Here is a 15,851-nt window from a genome sequence, read left to right on the forward strand (position 1 = left end):
TGTTATTAATGTGGACGAGTTGAAGCGCATAATAAAAGTATATAATAAAAAAATCAGAAAAGGGAAAACGACTATACGAGAGAGCATTTAAACGTAGGCCAATCAATGCAAACCACTTACTTGCCCAAAAAAACACCCCTTCACTGATCTTTGAGTCCACCTCACAAAAATCAACCATGGCAGCAGCAGCCAGAGTGATAGCCATCGCCGGCAACTCCACCGCCGCCGCGTCTTCCTGCTTGCTTATCAAAACACCGTTCGCTTTACAACGCTGCAGCAACGGACTTAGATTCAACAACGTCAGACGATCATCGAAAAGATTGTTTTCTTGCAATGCCATTTATAACCCTCAGGTTCAAATCAAACGAGAAGGCCAACCCGAAACTCTCGACTATAGAGTCTTCTTCGAAGATAATTCGGGCAAAAAGGTATTTTCACTTTTCTCTTCTTTTGTGTTTTTTAAATGAAGATTGTAATTTGAGATTTGATGGGGTGTGGCCTTAGATTTCTCCTTGGCATGATGTTCCATTGCACTTGGGAGATGGTGTTTTTAGCTTCATTGTTGAGATACCCAAAGAATCAAGTGCTAAAATGGAGGTTGCTACTGATGAACTTTACACTCCCATTAAACAGGATACAAAAAAGGGCAAGCTTCGATATTACCCGTAAGAATTTTCTGGTTTTGATTATGTTTAGATTTTTGCTAAATCTCAATTCTTGGGTTATTTCCAGCATGGGTTTGTACTTGGATATTTAATTTTTTCTAACAATTTTGCAATTAGATTGTACATTTCCCCATTATTATTTTTTTGTTCTTAGCATTTTGCAATGTCATATTGTAGAAATTGTAAGTGACTGAAAATAACTTAGTTATGTTTCAAGTATACGGTAAAAGTAGCATGAAGTCGTTTGATTAGGACTCAGATTGCATTTTGCCCTCTTTACTCAAAAAATGTGCAAATTAGTCCTTATACATTAGGTCAAAGAGCAAACTTGTCCTTTCTGTTAAAAATTTCATCCATTTCTACCATTAAAAGTTGGGCTGGTTTATAGTAACCAGATAGTTACATGTGGCGTGTCATATGTACCTCATTCTAGCATGCAGTAGCTAGATTTTACTAGTAGAAATGAATGAAATTCTTAATGAAAGGACCAGTTTGCTCTTTGATCTAATGTACAAAGACTAATTTGCCTATTTTTTGAGTAAAGGAGACAAAATGCAATCCGACTCTAGTGCCTCCATGGTACTTTTACCCAGGTATACATATAATAGCCAGAAAATTTGTCTGCTAAATTGGCAGAGTTGTTGAGTAGCTTTGATTTTAGCTGAAGTAAGATTAGGCTAAGGATGATAGCTGATTGAATATCTATAATTTTTTTAAATATCGGAACTTGAATAAGATTAATTTATTTGAAATGTGAATCTGTTTATCATTGTTTCTTTGTAGAATCCCATCTTAAGTAAAGAACCTGGTTGGATATCCGAATTCATTAAAAATTTTAAAATATGCAAATAGATATGAGATTCGGATATTTTACAAATAAATGGATATTCAAATCCACTGCGGATAGTAAATATAAGGTCTAAATACGTAAATTATCCAAATCTTCCATATTCGAATCCACAATAAACAGATTAGCTAGAACCATTAATATGGCATGACTATCTAGTGTGTGTTAAAAGAGGTTATATTTCTGAATGTTTCAATCCATTGTCCCTCAGCTATAATATAAATTGGAATTATGGATTGCTTCCACAAACATGGGAAGACCCGTCTTTGGCAAACTCTGAAGTTGAAGGAGCATTTGGTGATAACGACCCTGGTAAATTTCGATACTTGTTTCAATATTTGGTACTTTTCTCACAAGATTGTTGTTCTTGTTACTGTGAGAAATAGGTTTAAAAAGATTGATGTTTTTTGTTTCCTTAAATTCGTAGTTGATGTCGTTGAGATCGGTGAATCCCGGAGGAAAATCGGTGACATTTTGAAGGTTAAGCCCCTGGCTGCTTTAGCTATGATTGATGAAGGGGAACTTGACTGGAAAATAGTTGCCATTTCATTAGATGATCCAAGGGCTTCTCTTGTAAATGACATTGACGACGTCGAGAAACACTTCCCGGTATTTCTCTATTCTTTTACGGGTTTTGTATTATGGTTTTAGTTTGTAGTTGATCATATGAACATCAAGAATAGTGAAGTCAGGAACTGCCATGTACTCTTATGAAGGGCTTCTCTTGTAAGTGATGTTAACAATGTTGAGAAGCAGTTCCCGGTATTTCTCTCTATGTTTTCATGGTTGTGTTATAGTTTTAGTTAGCAAAAATAGTGAAGCCGGGAACCGATAAGTTAGAATCTTGATATTGCTACCATGTTTTACAATGACTGCATGTATTTGAAGAAGTTGGTGTCTCTTGTTGTGAAATTTAATAATTGAGCATCAACCTGGTGATATTTTCAGGGGACTCTCACTGCTGTCAGGGATTGGTTTAGGGACTACAAGATCCCTGATGGGAAACCAGCCAACAAATTTGGCCTCGGCAACAAGGCGGCAAACAAGGTAAGTATCGATCTTATATTTTTACCCTTTGCTTCATCCTTCTTCAGGCTGCATATGATCACTCTAAGTTCTATCTGTAAACAGGATTATGCTCTTAAGGTTATTACAGAGACCAACGAGTCTTGGGCTAAACTTGTCAAAAGATCAATTCCCGCCGGAGAGCTTTCGCTTGTATGAATGCTACCAGAAGCATTAGAGCAGCAATGCTTTCGATTTCAAATAATCATCCGAGTTTTCCCCCCTTTCGGGTCCTGATAATAGTACGAATCGATACCAATGTACTTGTTTCTGCTTATTATTTGAGTAAATTAGTGAACTCCTTGAACTTGGGATTCATGTTCATATGGTTGCTCTGGTGTGGATTAATAAGAAAAGGCGTACATGGGAATGACTTTCCTCTGCAGATATATTCTTAGTAGACATTGGAAATAAATATACACACGCGCACGCATGCATACATACATGTTTTAGCAGGTAAGGAGGTGATGAAAATGATAAAAATCAAGTCTGATTCAAAATGTAGCAAGAGCAGGCTCAGGTGGATCAACCAGGAGGCCTGATTCAAAATGTAGCGAGAGCAGGCTTAGGTGGATCAACCAGGAAAACATCGAGAAGTTGATCGACGGTGGTATACTTATAATCTGGATATAAACTAGAAGCTTCAAGGTCATTCTCCCCAAGCTCATAGTTCACAAGATCACCTTTTACAAATAGACTGTGAAGAACCGATGCTCGTACATTATCCGGAAATGGTAAGGCTGCATTTTATCAAAAAGCTCCCAATTATTATTCATCCAACAGGTTCGGGATTCGAATTCGGAAAGCAAAATGAAAGAGCATTTTAAAAACTTACTCTCTGCCAGTTTCACAAGTTCTTCCTCTGGTACATGAACCTTCTTGAAATATTTACCTGTTTTCTTCTCCCACAACGAAATTAATTCAATCTGGGACAAAATATTCTTCTGCATCTTATAAATCACCATTTTATTGCATGTTCTTGGATCATTTGCTACTCTGATGGTGTAGTTTGCTATATCTTCTTCATAAGTAAACGGAGCTGAAAACAATTTATTATTTTAAATTAATAAATTATTTTAAAAATTATTTAAAATAAAAATAAATAAATATAAATTGCTTTCATTTTACGTACCCTTGGCTTCACCAGATCCATAGATAGTAACATCTTCATGTTGTTCGTGTGGACGAAGCAAGTAATTCAAAAAGTAAGCACCAAAACAATTTGCTGATACATACGTGTAAGGTATCCCACTTGCTTCCACTGCCCTTCTAATCTTTCGCTTCTTCTCTAAACAAGCTTCAAACGGTGGCAGAAAACTCAGCCGGTCTTCTTCGACCCCAAATTCCGACGGAAGGAACCTCTATATACACAAAATTATATATCTATATGTTACATCTAGCTATGATTGTTCGGACAGTCCAAGTCCCCGAGCGATACAAATAGACCTTTTGAGGGAACTCTTTATAAGATTCCCTCAGCTTATAACTTATCTTACAGTCCAACTCACTCAGTAACTACTACATCAAGTTCAACCATCACATCCCACCTTAGATGTCTCAGCAGTAGCTGAACTTGTGACTAGGTTTTCAAGGGTCCTAGTCAAATTTTCAAAAATTTTAAGAGTTCAATGAGATTCTTAAAAAAAATTTGGGGGTCTAATTTGGGGCTTCTTAAAAGAGTTTAATTAAAATTTTCAAAAAAAATTAAAAGGTATAATGAGAATTTTCAAAAATTTGGGACCTAATAAAAAAATTTTGAGGGCTAAGGCTCCCTAGGCCACCATTAAAGTTCGTCTCTATGACCCTGACCACATCATAGCACCACTCTACCTAAGACTATGGCACCAAGCCACTTGCCCAGAGCTTAAGGATAAACTCAAGTCATCTACATCTCTCCTCTTTCTAGCTTACCTCGAACCACATTCTCTCCTCTTCGTTCTTGCTACTTCAACCATCTTATTTGTCAACTCTTCGTCCTATTCTAAAGAGATTGGACCATCCATCTACCCATCATCATATCGACACTATACATAAAACCAATTACAACCATTTCTCCATTGAAATAATATATCAAGATGACAATTTTTTTGTTCACATACCTTTATGTTACTTGCAACCTTAATGGCTTCAATAATATGAATCTGATCAGGTACTTGAGGGAATGGTAACACTGAGATCACAATATCTACTTGACGAAGTATCGCCACAATCTTTTCATGTTCCTTCAACTCCCCCTGTTTTCGTACATACATCAAACATTTACGATTATCAAATATGCTTGCACGCATACATACATACATACATACATACATACATACATACATACATACATACCTGGATGATGGTAACACCAGAAGACTGAAACTCTTTATGCAAGTTGATCTTGTTGATAGTGGATTGTGGGGTGAGAGGGCGAGCAAAAACAAAAGTTGGATGCCCTAACTTGATGCTTGCCTTCACCATGTATGTGCCTAAGTTGCCGGTTCCTCCAAATATGAGGATTTTATTTTTAGCTTCCCTATCCATATTCAATTTCTTTTCTTATGATCCACACCTTCTTGCCATGCCCATATTTATATTGTCTTATCCACACATGTTACTAAAAAATATGGATTTTTAAAAAAAAAAAAAGATTTTTATATCAAATGAGAAATTTTGTGTAATATAAAATGTGATGTAAAATATCAAATCATTAAATTAATTTTTGAAAGGTACATTTGATCGTGAGATTAATTTCGATGACATTAAAATAGAAATTAATTATTATAGTTGTGAGTTTAAAATAAATAATACAATATGTACTTGAGTACAAATATAACGATTGTGATGAGATTAGAGAACATGTATATGTATAATAAATAATTAAAATTATATTTATAGCATTTAATGAAATATAAATAAATATATTTATGTGTTAAAATATAATAAAAATACAGAACAAAATGATAGTTATCTTAAATAATTATAAAAATTATTAAACAATATTTATATTAAAAAATTAATAAAGCGAATATTTAAAAATTGAATTAAATAAAGGTGAATTAAATAAAGAATGAAAGCAATGGCACAATGTATGTCATTTTCAGCTTCAATTATTTGAAGAATTACTGCAAATTAAAATATTAAAGAAACGTGTTAAAAAGCTGGGTCCATGAAACGTCTCTTTCCCCCAAACTTTCATAATTGTTTATTGTCTGTATTGATATTTCCCAGAAAATTTTATGCTACAAACATGCATGAGTATCATCTGAAATACAATTATGTCTGATAGCACTTGTATGTATTTTTTAAAATACATGTATTTCTCATTAGTATTCACGGTGAAAAAAATATAATGTTTTGTTTTAGTGTATCCGCTATTTTAGACAACACTAACTTTTTTTTTAAAATTTGGTCTCGCCGTTGTATTAGGCGGCACTGTTGTCAAGTTTTAAAAAAATGTTTTTTTGTGCTACCGATGTGTCAGCCGACATCAGTGACCATTTTTAAAAATATATATCTTATTATTCAAAAAAAAAAGCAAGCTAATCTTAAATATAAGGAAAGAGAAGAAAAAAGAACACCATAAGAACCAAAACACAAGTAAAAGAAAATCCAAAAAATATGAGTATTTTGAAAAATACATACGGTTGCCGCCGGCTACAGTGATGACACCTAAAAAAAATTTTTTTTTTTAAATCAATGATTGACTAATGATAAGGGATGGTACCACCGGTATATTTGACGGCACTGACGAACACTGTAAATTTTAGATCATTCTCATACATAATGTGACTTCTTGTTAAGGATAATAAAACGGTTAGAGAGGTAGTTAGTGAAGGTTGGAAGGTTAGCTAGTTTGTTTAAGAAAGCAAGTTATCTGTGAGTATAAAAACGATGGTCTGGCTTTGTATTGAAGCAAGTAAATAGTCTAAGTTCATTTTTGTAAACAGAGTTCATTTGAGTAAACGATTGTTTGAAGAGAAATTCTAAAAGTTACCTAGCTTTCTTCATGGTATCAGTCGCTAGGAGTTTTTGATCATGGCAACTACAAACTCTGCTGCGTCAGACTCTGCTGAAGTGCATGGCTCCGTGTTTGCTGCTGAGCGTGTGGTGAATTCGTTTCCTCGCCATGACGTTGTGAAACTTGATGAAGGAACATTCCTTCAATGGAAGCAACAGGTGAGATTCATTGTTAATGGCTATGATCTCTTTGGTTTTCTTGATGGATCTATTGTTGTACCGTCAAGGTTTGTGCAAGCACCGGATGGTGCGCTCGTTGTCAATCCTGTGGCGTCCGTGTATCAGCAATAGGATAATCTTCTCACGTCCTGGCTTCTCTCCACCATAAGTTCATCCGTTCTCTCCTCCTTTATGGATGTTCAATCGGCGAACGATGTGTGGACCATGGCGTTGGAGATGTTCGCGGCCGATTCTGATCAAAGGCAGTCCCGATTGCGTCATGAGCTTCACTCTCTCAAGAAAGGAAGCATGTCGATTCGTGATTATGTCGCGAAGTTAAAACGTATATGCACCCTATTGGAGTCATCTGGAACCTCCATCTCTATGGCAGAAAGGACAGCGGTGCTTCTTGTGGGGCTTCCATCTGAGTTTAAAGGTGTCGTATCGTCGGCTTCGTTGTCTCCGACTCCATTGCCATTTTCGCGTCTGGTTGATGCGTTACTAGAGTGTGAAACTCGGCATGCTCAGTCAAGCCAAGAGGTGCTGTATGCTGCAAATCTGGTGGAAGATGTGTCCACGGACGGTTCGTCGCGAGGAGGTCGATCGGGGGCACGTGGTCGTGGGAGGACCTTTCGGCCACGACTCCAATGCCAGATCTGTTCTCGGTTTGGACACGTGGCTCAGAAATGTTATTATCGATACCATCGTGACGAGTCTTCTCCGGTGCAACCTCCGATGCCCAGTCAGATGCCGAATATCCACTCCGGTGATAGTGGTTAGCCGTCTCAATCAAACACAAGACCTAGGGTTTCTAATTTTGGTCAACAATATTATGGGACTAATGAAGTTAATTGTGCTACAGGTCAAAATTGCTTTGGGCCTGGTCAAAATTCATTTGATTATGGTCAAAATTGGTGTGCTGAAAGGGAATTCAATGAACAGCGTGGAGGCCAGCAGGTTGGGCCAAATGGTTGGTCTAGGCCGAGTGGTGAACGGCGTGATTTCAGGCCTCCAACTCCTGGGCCGCAAGCTGGTGGGCCGAATGGTGGTGTTCATGGCGGGCTTGGCATGGCGCCTTCTGTTGGGCCGAATATTGGGCAGCATGGAGAGCCAAATATTCCTCATCCGATGCCCGCAAATCCTTTTGTGAATAATGTTCAGCTCGATTCGGCTAAACCGATCGGTGACACGACAGTTCCGTGGCGGACCAAGCCGCGTACGCGAGTGTTTTCAGCTTCAAATTCGTGTTTTGGACTTCCTAGACTGGGAGATATACATGCGTCTGATTACTCTGATCCGTCGATATCCAGCTCTCATATTAACTCTGATCGACATAGAGTGAGTGGGGATGAGTCTGACTCGCCGATTCCTGGACCAGTTGGGACGTCGTCTTGGTATCCTGATTCAAGAGCCAGCAATCATGTTTGTCGGGACCCGTCCAATCTGCATCATGCCAATCATTATTCAGGTACGTCTTCTATTTTAATGGGTGATGGTACACCCGCAATGATATTGTCTGTTGGTCAAAGTGTTTTGCCGACACGGTCTAGGTTGCTTCAGCTATCTAATGTTTTATGTGTCCCAGCTATTCGGAAAAATTTGTTATCAGTATCTCAATTTGCAACTGATAATGGGGTGTTTTTTGAGTTTCACTCTACTTATTGTGTGATTAAGGACAACGTGACACAGGAGGTTTTACTGACAGGGCATATTCATAATGGGCTATACCGGTTCTCTATACCAGATGGTGTTCCTAGTATGTCTGCTGCTCAGGTAGAATGTTCGACTTCGACTGCCGACAGTGAGTTGTTTTCGTTATGGCATAAGCGTCTTGGACATCCGTCATCTATTGTTGTTAAAAATGTTTTACATAAGTGTCATGTTCCTTTGAATAAAGTCTCTATTAGTGATGTTTGTACTGCTTGTAAAAAAGATAAACTTCATAAGTTGCCATTTTCGGCCTCCAATACTGAGTATACCGATCCCTTTTCGTTGGTTGTATCTGATGTATGAGGACCTGCTTCAGTTGCTTCTAATAACAATTGGTACTATGTGTCGTTCATTGACATGAGTTCTCGATTTACTTGGGTATATCTAATTCGGCAGAAGTCACAAGTTATAACCTGTTTTATTCAGTTTCAGAAACTTGTTTACAATCAGTTTGGCAAGACCATCAAGCAATTCCAGAGTGACTGGGGTGGTGAGTATCGCGCGTTAGCTTCAATTTTAGCGTCCCAAGGCATCGTTCATCGTGTGTCGTGTCCGCACACTTCTGAACAGAATGGTGTTGCCGAACGTAAACATCAACACATTGTGGACATGGGGCTTACACTTTTAGCACAAGCGGGACTTTCGATGGAGTTCTGGGCATATGCGTTTACATGTGACGTTCATCTAATAAACAGTGCTGGATGGTAAGACACCCTATCGTGTGCTCTATTGGCAAGACCCTACTTATGATCATTTGCGTATTTTTGGGTGTTGTTGCTAACCGTTATTGCGCCCGTTTCAGTGTCATAAATTAGAATTTCGGTCTCAACCGTGTACATTCTTGGGCTATAGCCCTTATCACAAAGGATATCACTGTCTGTTGCCAGATGGTCGCATTATTGTCTCACGACATGTAGAGTTTGATAAGTCGCGGTTCCTCTCTCCGACGAGTGTGTCTCGGTCACGGGAGGTGAGTACTATACCTACCTACTTTCCTGTTCTTGAGACTAATCTGGTATTGGAAAGGAATTCTGTTCCTGGTAATGTTTGTCCACCTAGTGTATCTGGGTCTCTGAGTCCTCAGAATGGAGTGCCTGCTAGTCCAACAAATACTAATTGTCGTAACACTCCCTCGTTGAATGAGATGTTGACTGAAGGTGATAATGATCATCATGATTTCTTGAATTCTGAAACTCAGTCCTCCACGCCTGTTGTTAGAGTTCCGTCTGACCCTACAGGACCAGATGTGTCAGTGCCTAATGTGAATGTTCATCCTATGACCACTCCTTCGAAGGCTGGTATTTTTAAACCTAAGGCTCTTGCGGTCGAGGTTGTCGAACCATCAACAATCGAAGAAGCTGTCGCTAGCCCTAAGTGGCAAGCCGCTGCTCAAGCTGAGTATGACGCTTTAATACGGAATGGTACCTGGGTACTTGTTCCTATGCCATCAGGTCGCAAAGTTATTGGTTGCAAATGGTTGTTTAAAGTAAAGAAAAACCCAGATGGCACGATTGAACGATACAAGGCACGTCTGGTGGCAAAAGGCTATTCTCAAGTTCCGGGGTGTGATTTTCAAGGAACATTTAGTCCAGTTGTAAAACCTGCTGCTATAAGGGTTATCTTGTCCATTGCGGTTACTAAAGGATGGTTGCTTCGACAAGTTCATGTTAACAATGCCTTCTTAAATGGTGATGTTGATAGTGAGGTGTTTATGCAGCAACCCCCGGGATATGTTAAGCTTGGTTCTGATGGGCGACCTTTGGTCTGTCGTCTAAAGAAGGCGTTATATGGTTTGCGTCAGGCTCCACGAGCTTGGTTTGAGAAGTTGAGAAATTTTTATCTGACAGTTGAGTTTGTTGGCTCTAAGTCGGATGCATCTCTGTTTGTTCGAGTTCGCTCGGATTCCACTCTATATGTTCTTGTTTATGTTGATGACATTATCATTACTAGTAATTTGGCGTCGTCTATTGACTGGTTTGTACAGCTATTGAATGATGAATTTTCGTTAAAGGACATGGGTGATTTACACTATTTTTTAGGAATTGAGGTTACCAGGTCGTCATGTGGAAGTCTTCATCTTTGTCAATAGAAGTATATCCGGGATATGTTGAAGCGTAGTGGTTTGGCAAGTGCTAAAGGTGTTCATACGCCCATATTAGCTCGTCGCACATTTCTAAGAATGATGGTGATTTTTTATCTGATCCAACTGAGTACAGAAGTCTGGCAGGTGCGTTACAATATGTAGTTCTTATTAGGCCTGATATTGCTTATGCGGTTAATCGGGTATGTCAGTTTATGCATCATCCTACCACAGTTCATTTGGCTGCTCTTAAAAGAATATTACGATATTTGTCTGCTACTCTTGATTTTGGAATCGTTTTTCGATGGTCTAATTCTCTCTGTTTAGTTGGGTTTTCTGATGCAAACTAGGGGTTGGATTTTGATGATCGGCGGTCTACTTCGAGGTACTGTGTTTTCTTTGGGTCTAATCCTGTTTCATGGTCATCGAAGAAACAACAGGTGGTATCGCGTTCTACGGCTGAGGCTGAATATAGAAGTCTTGCTGCTGTTACAAGTGATGTTCTGTGGTTACTTTCATTGTTACGAGAGTTGCATATTGGGTCTGTTTCTCCACCAAATATATGGTGTGATAGTTCTAGTGCAGTTGCAGTTGCTGCAACCCTGTGTTACACTCCAAATTTAAGCATATGGAGTTAGACTTATTTTTTGTTCGTGAGAAGGTTGCCGATGGTTCGGTTTTTGTCAGGGAAGTTCCTGCGTCCGATCAAGTTGCTGATGTGTTAACCAAACCATTGTCACTTTCCTATTTTGCTCGATTTAGAAATTTTCTTCGGGTTTTGTCATTAGAGAAGATGGATGTATGTTAAGGATAATAAAACGGTTAGAGAGGTAGTTAGTGAAGGTTGGAAGGTTAGCTAGTTTGTTTAAGAAAGCAAGTTATCTGTGAGTATAAAAACGATGCTCTGGCTTTGTATTGAAGCAAGTAAATAGTCTAAGTTCATTTTTGTAAACAGAGTTCATTTGAGTAAACGATTGTTTGAAGTGAAATTCTAAAAGTTACCTAGCTTTCTTCACTTCTAAATTATTTTTGTAATTATTTAATTTATTTAGGTCAAATTCAGAAAAAGAAAACCACATTTACACCATCTTGTCAATTTGCTACTTTTTATATATCATTTATGCAAGTGTGCTAAGTCCATGAAAAATCTCTTTCCTCTAAATTTTCATTTCTGCACTGATATTTTCAACAACATTTACACAATCATTTCAATTTGCCATTTTTTATCATTGTTTGAAATGTGAATCTGTTTGTCATTGTTTCTTTGTAGAATCCCATCTTAAGTAAAGAACTTGGTTGGATATCCGAATTCATTAAAAATTTTAAAATATGCAAATAGATATGAGATTCGGATATTTTACAAATAAATGGATATTCAAATCCACTGCGGATAGTAAATATAAGGTCTAAATACATAAATTATCCAAATCCTCCATATTCAAATCCATAATAAACAGATTAGCTAGAACCACTAATATGGCATGACTATCTAGTGTGTGTTAAAAGAGGTTACATTTCTGAATGTTTCAATCCATTGTCCCTCAGCTATAATATAAATTGGAATTATGGATTGCTTCCACAAACATGGGAAGACCCATCTTTGGCCACCATTAAAGTTCGTCTCTATGACTCTGACCACATCACAGCACCACTCTACCTAAGACTATGGCACCAAGCCACTTGCCCAGAGCTTAAGGATAAACTCAAGTCATCTACATCTCTCCTTTTTCTAGCTTACCTTGAACCACATCCTCTCATCTTCGTTCTTGCTACTTCAACCATCTTATTTGTCAAATCTCCGTCCTATTCTAAACAGATTGGACCATCCATCTACCCATCATCATATCGACACTATACATAAAACCAATTACAACCATTTCCCCATTGAAATAATATATCAAGATGACAATTTTTTTGTTCACATACCTTTATGTTACTTGCAACCTTAATGGCTTCAATAATATGAATCTGATCAGGTACTTGAGGGAATGGTAACACTGAGATCACAATATCTACTTGACGAAGTATCGCCACAATCTTTTCATGTTCCTTCAACTCCCCCTGTTTTCGTACATACATCAAACATTTACGATTATCAAATATGCTTGCACGCATACATACATACATACTTGGATGATGGTAACACCAGAAGACTGAAACTCTTTATGCAAGTTGATCTTGTTGATAGTGGATTGTGGGGTGAGAGGGCGAGCAAAAACAAAAGTTGGATGCCCTAACTTGATGCTTGCCTTCACCATGTATGTGCCTAAGTTGCCGGTTCCTCCAAATATGAGGATTTTATTTTAGCTTCCCTATCCATATTCAATTTCTTTTCTTATGATCCACACCTTCTTGCCATGCCCATATTTATATTGTCTTATCCACACATGTTACTAAAAAATATGGATTTTTTTAAAAAAAAATAAGATTTTTATATCAAATGAGAAATTTTGTGTAATATAAAATGTGATGTAAAATATCAAATCATTAAATTAATTTTTGAAAGGTACATTTGATCGTGAGATTAATTTCGATGACATTAAAAATAGAAATTAATTATTATAGTTGTGAGTTTAAAATAAATAATACAATATGTACTTGAGTACAAATATAACGATTGTGATGAGATTAGAGAACATGTATATGTATAATAAATAATTAAAATTATATTTATAGCATTTAATGAAATATAAATAAATATAATTATGTGTTAAAATATAATAAAAATACAGGACGAAATGATAGTTATCTTAAATAATTATAAAAAATTATTAAACAATATTTATATTAAAAAAATTAATAAAGCAAATATTTAAAAAAATTGAATTAAATAAAGGTGAATTAAATAAATGAAAGCAATGGCACAATGTAAGTCATTTTCAGCTTCAATCATTTGAAGAATTACTGCAAAAATATTAAAGAGACGCGTTAAAAAGCTCGGTCCATGAAACGTCTCTTTCCTCCAAACTTTCATAATTGTTTATTTTTTATGCTACAAACATGCATGAGGATCATCAGAAATCTATAGTGTCCCTTTTATCATCAATCAACCATTGACTTTTTTTAAAAATCTTTTTCTTGGGTGCCTCCGATAGCACTCGTATGTATTTTTTAAAATATATGCATTTCTCATTAGTATTCATGGTGGAAAAAATATAATGTTTTATTTTAGTGTTGCCACTATTTTAGACAACATTGACTTTTTTTTAAAAATTTGGTCTCGTCGCTGTATTAGGCGGCATTGTTGTCAAGTTTTAAAAAAAATATTTTTTGTGCTACCGATGTGTCAGCCGACATCAGTGACCATTTTTAAAAATATATATCTTATTATTCAAAAAAAAAGCAAGCTAATCTTAAATATAAGGAAAGAGAAGAAAAAAGAACACCATAAGAACCAAAACACAAGTAAAAGAAAATTCAAAAAATATGAATATTTTGAAAAATACATACGGCTGTCGCCGGCTACAGTGATGACACCTAAAAAAATTAATTTTTAAAAAAAATTAATGATTGACTAATGATAAGGGATGGTACCACCGGTATATTTGACGGCACTGATGAACACTGTAAATTTTAGATCATTCTCATAAATAACGTGACTTCTGAATTATTTTTGTAATTATTTAATTTATTTACATCAAATTCAGAAAAAGAAAACCACATTTACACCATCTTGTCAATTTGCTACTTTTTATATATCATTTATGCAAGTGTGCTCAGTCCATGAAAAATCTCTTTCCTCCAAATTTTCATTTATGCACTGATATTTTCAACAACATTTACACAATCATTTCAATTTGCTATTTTTTATCATTGTTTGAAATGTGAATCTGTTTATCATTGTTTCTTTGTATAATCCCATCTTAAGTAAAGAACCTGGTTGGATATCCGAATTCATTAAAAATTTTAAAATATGCAAATAGATATGAGATTAGCTAGAACCATTAATATGGCATGACTATCTAGTGTGTGTTAAAAGAGGTTACATTTCTGAATGTTTCAATCCATTGTCCCTCAGCTATAATATAAATTGGAATTATGGATTGCTTCCACAAACATGGGAAGACCCATCTTTGGCAAACTCTGAAGTTGAAGGAGCATTTGGTGATAACGACCCTGGTAAATTCCGATACTTGTTTCAATATTTGGTACTTTTCTCACAAGATTGTTGTTCTTGTTACTGTGAGAAATAGGTTTAAAAAGATTGATGTTTTTTGTTTCCTTAAATTCGTAGTTGATGTCGTTGAGATCGGTGAATCCCGAAGGAAAATCGGTGACATTTTGAAGGTTAAGCCCCTGGCTGCTTTAGCTATGATTGATGAAGAGGAACTTGACTGGAAAATAGTTGCCATTTCATTAGATGATCCAAGGGCTTCTCTTGTAAATGACATTGACGACGTCGAGAAACACTTCCCGGTATTTCTCTCTATTCTTTCACGGGTTTTGTATTATGGTTTTAGCTTGTAGTTGATCATAGGAACATAAGAATAGTGAAGTCAGGAACTGCCATGTACTCTTATGAAGGACTTCTCTTGTAAGTGATGTTAACAATGTTGTGAAGCAGTTCCCGGTATTTCTCTCTATGCTTTCATGGTTGTGTTATAGTTTTAGTTAGCAAAAATAGTGAAGCCGGAAACCGATAAGTTAGAATCTTGATATTGCTACCATGTTTTACAATGACTGCATGTATTTGAAGAAGTTGGTGTCTCTTGTTGTGAAATTTAATAATTGAGCATCAACCTGGTGATATTTTCAGGGGACTCTCACTGCTGTCAGGGATTGGTTTAGGGACTACAAGATCCCTGATGGGAAACCAGCCAACAAATTTGGCCTCGGCAACAAGGCGGCAAACAAGGTAAGTATCGATCTTATATTTTTACCCTTTGCTTCATCCTTCTTCAGGCTGCATATGATCACTCTAAGTTCTATCTGTAAACAGGATTATGCTCTTAAGGTTATTACAGAGACCAACGAGTCTTGGGCTAAACTTGTCAAAAGATCAATTCCCGCCGGAGAGCTTTCGCTTGTATGAATGCTACCAGAAGCATTAGAGCAGCAATGCTTTCGATTTCAAATAATCATCCGAGTTTTCCCCCCTTTCGGGTCCTGATAATAGTACGAATTGATACCAATGCACTTGTTTCTGCTTATTATTTGAGTAAATTAGTGAACTCTTTGAACTTGGATAGTATTTCATGTTCATACGGTTGCTCTGGTGTGGATATAAGGAAAGGCGTAAATGGGAATGACTTTCCTCTACAGATATATTCTTAGTAGACATTGGAAATATATATACACACGCGCACGCATGCATACATACATG

General features: G+C 36.8%; 2 protein-coding genes across 4 annotated transcripts; one reads left to right on the plus strand and one right to left on the minus strand.

The window, feature by feature from the left end:
- Positions 1-74: 74 nt before the first annotated feature.
- Positions 75-15,760, plus strand: LOC105779969 (soluble inorganic pyrophosphatase 6, chloroplastic). Of its 2 annotated transcripts, none has more exons than XM_052629091.1 (6): positions 75-428; positions 505-665; positions 14,547-14,647; positions 14,763-14,944; positions 15,285-15,383; positions 15,468-15,760. In XM_052629091.1, the coding sequence occupies exons 1-6, from the start codon at positions 177-179 to the stop codon at positions 15,558-15,560; spliced, it is 888 nt and encodes a 295-aa protein (XP_052485051.1). In that variant the 5' UTR covers positions 75-176; the 3' UTR covers positions 15,561-15,760. The 2 variants fall into 2 exon arrangements, with proteins under 2 accessions (XP_052485051.1, XP_012459452.1); XM_012603998.2 differs by lacking the exons at positions 14,547-14,647; positions 14,763-14,944; positions 15,285-15,383; positions 15,468-15,760 and adding exons at positions 1,724-1,824; positions 1,940-2,121; positions 2,461-2,559; positions 2,644-2,962 and having other exon boundaries at positions 88-428.
- Positions 2,892-12,833, minus strand: LOC105779968 (eugenol synthase 1). Of its 2 annotated transcripts, XM_012603997.2 has the most exons (5): positions 4,912-5,129; positions 4,677-4,811; positions 3,710-3,938; positions 3,413-3,616; positions 2,892-3,317 (listed from the first exon to the last, which is right to left on the minus strand). In XM_012603997.2, the coding sequence occupies exons 1-5, from the start codon at positions 5,101-5,103 to the stop codon at positions 3,121-3,123; spliced, it is 957 nt and encodes a 318-aa protein (XP_012459451.1). In that variant the 5' UTR covers positions 5,104-5,129; the 3' UTR covers positions 2,892-3,120. The 2 variants fall into 2 exon arrangements, with proteins under 2 accessions (XP_012459451.1, XP_052485050.1); XM_052629090.1 differs by lacking the exons at positions 4,677-4,811; positions 4,912-5,129 and adding an exon at positions 12,455-12,833.
- Positions 15,761-15,851: the final 91 nt, after the last annotated feature.

Source organism: Gossypium raimondii, chromosome 4 (genome assembly GCF_025698545.1).
Source record: "Gossypium raimondii isolate GPD5lz chromosome 4, ASM2569854v1, whole genome shotgun sequence".
Taxonomy (NCBI): domain Eukaryota; kingdom Viridiplantae; phylum Streptophyta; class Magnoliopsida; order Malvales; family Malvaceae; genus Gossypium; species Gossypium raimondii.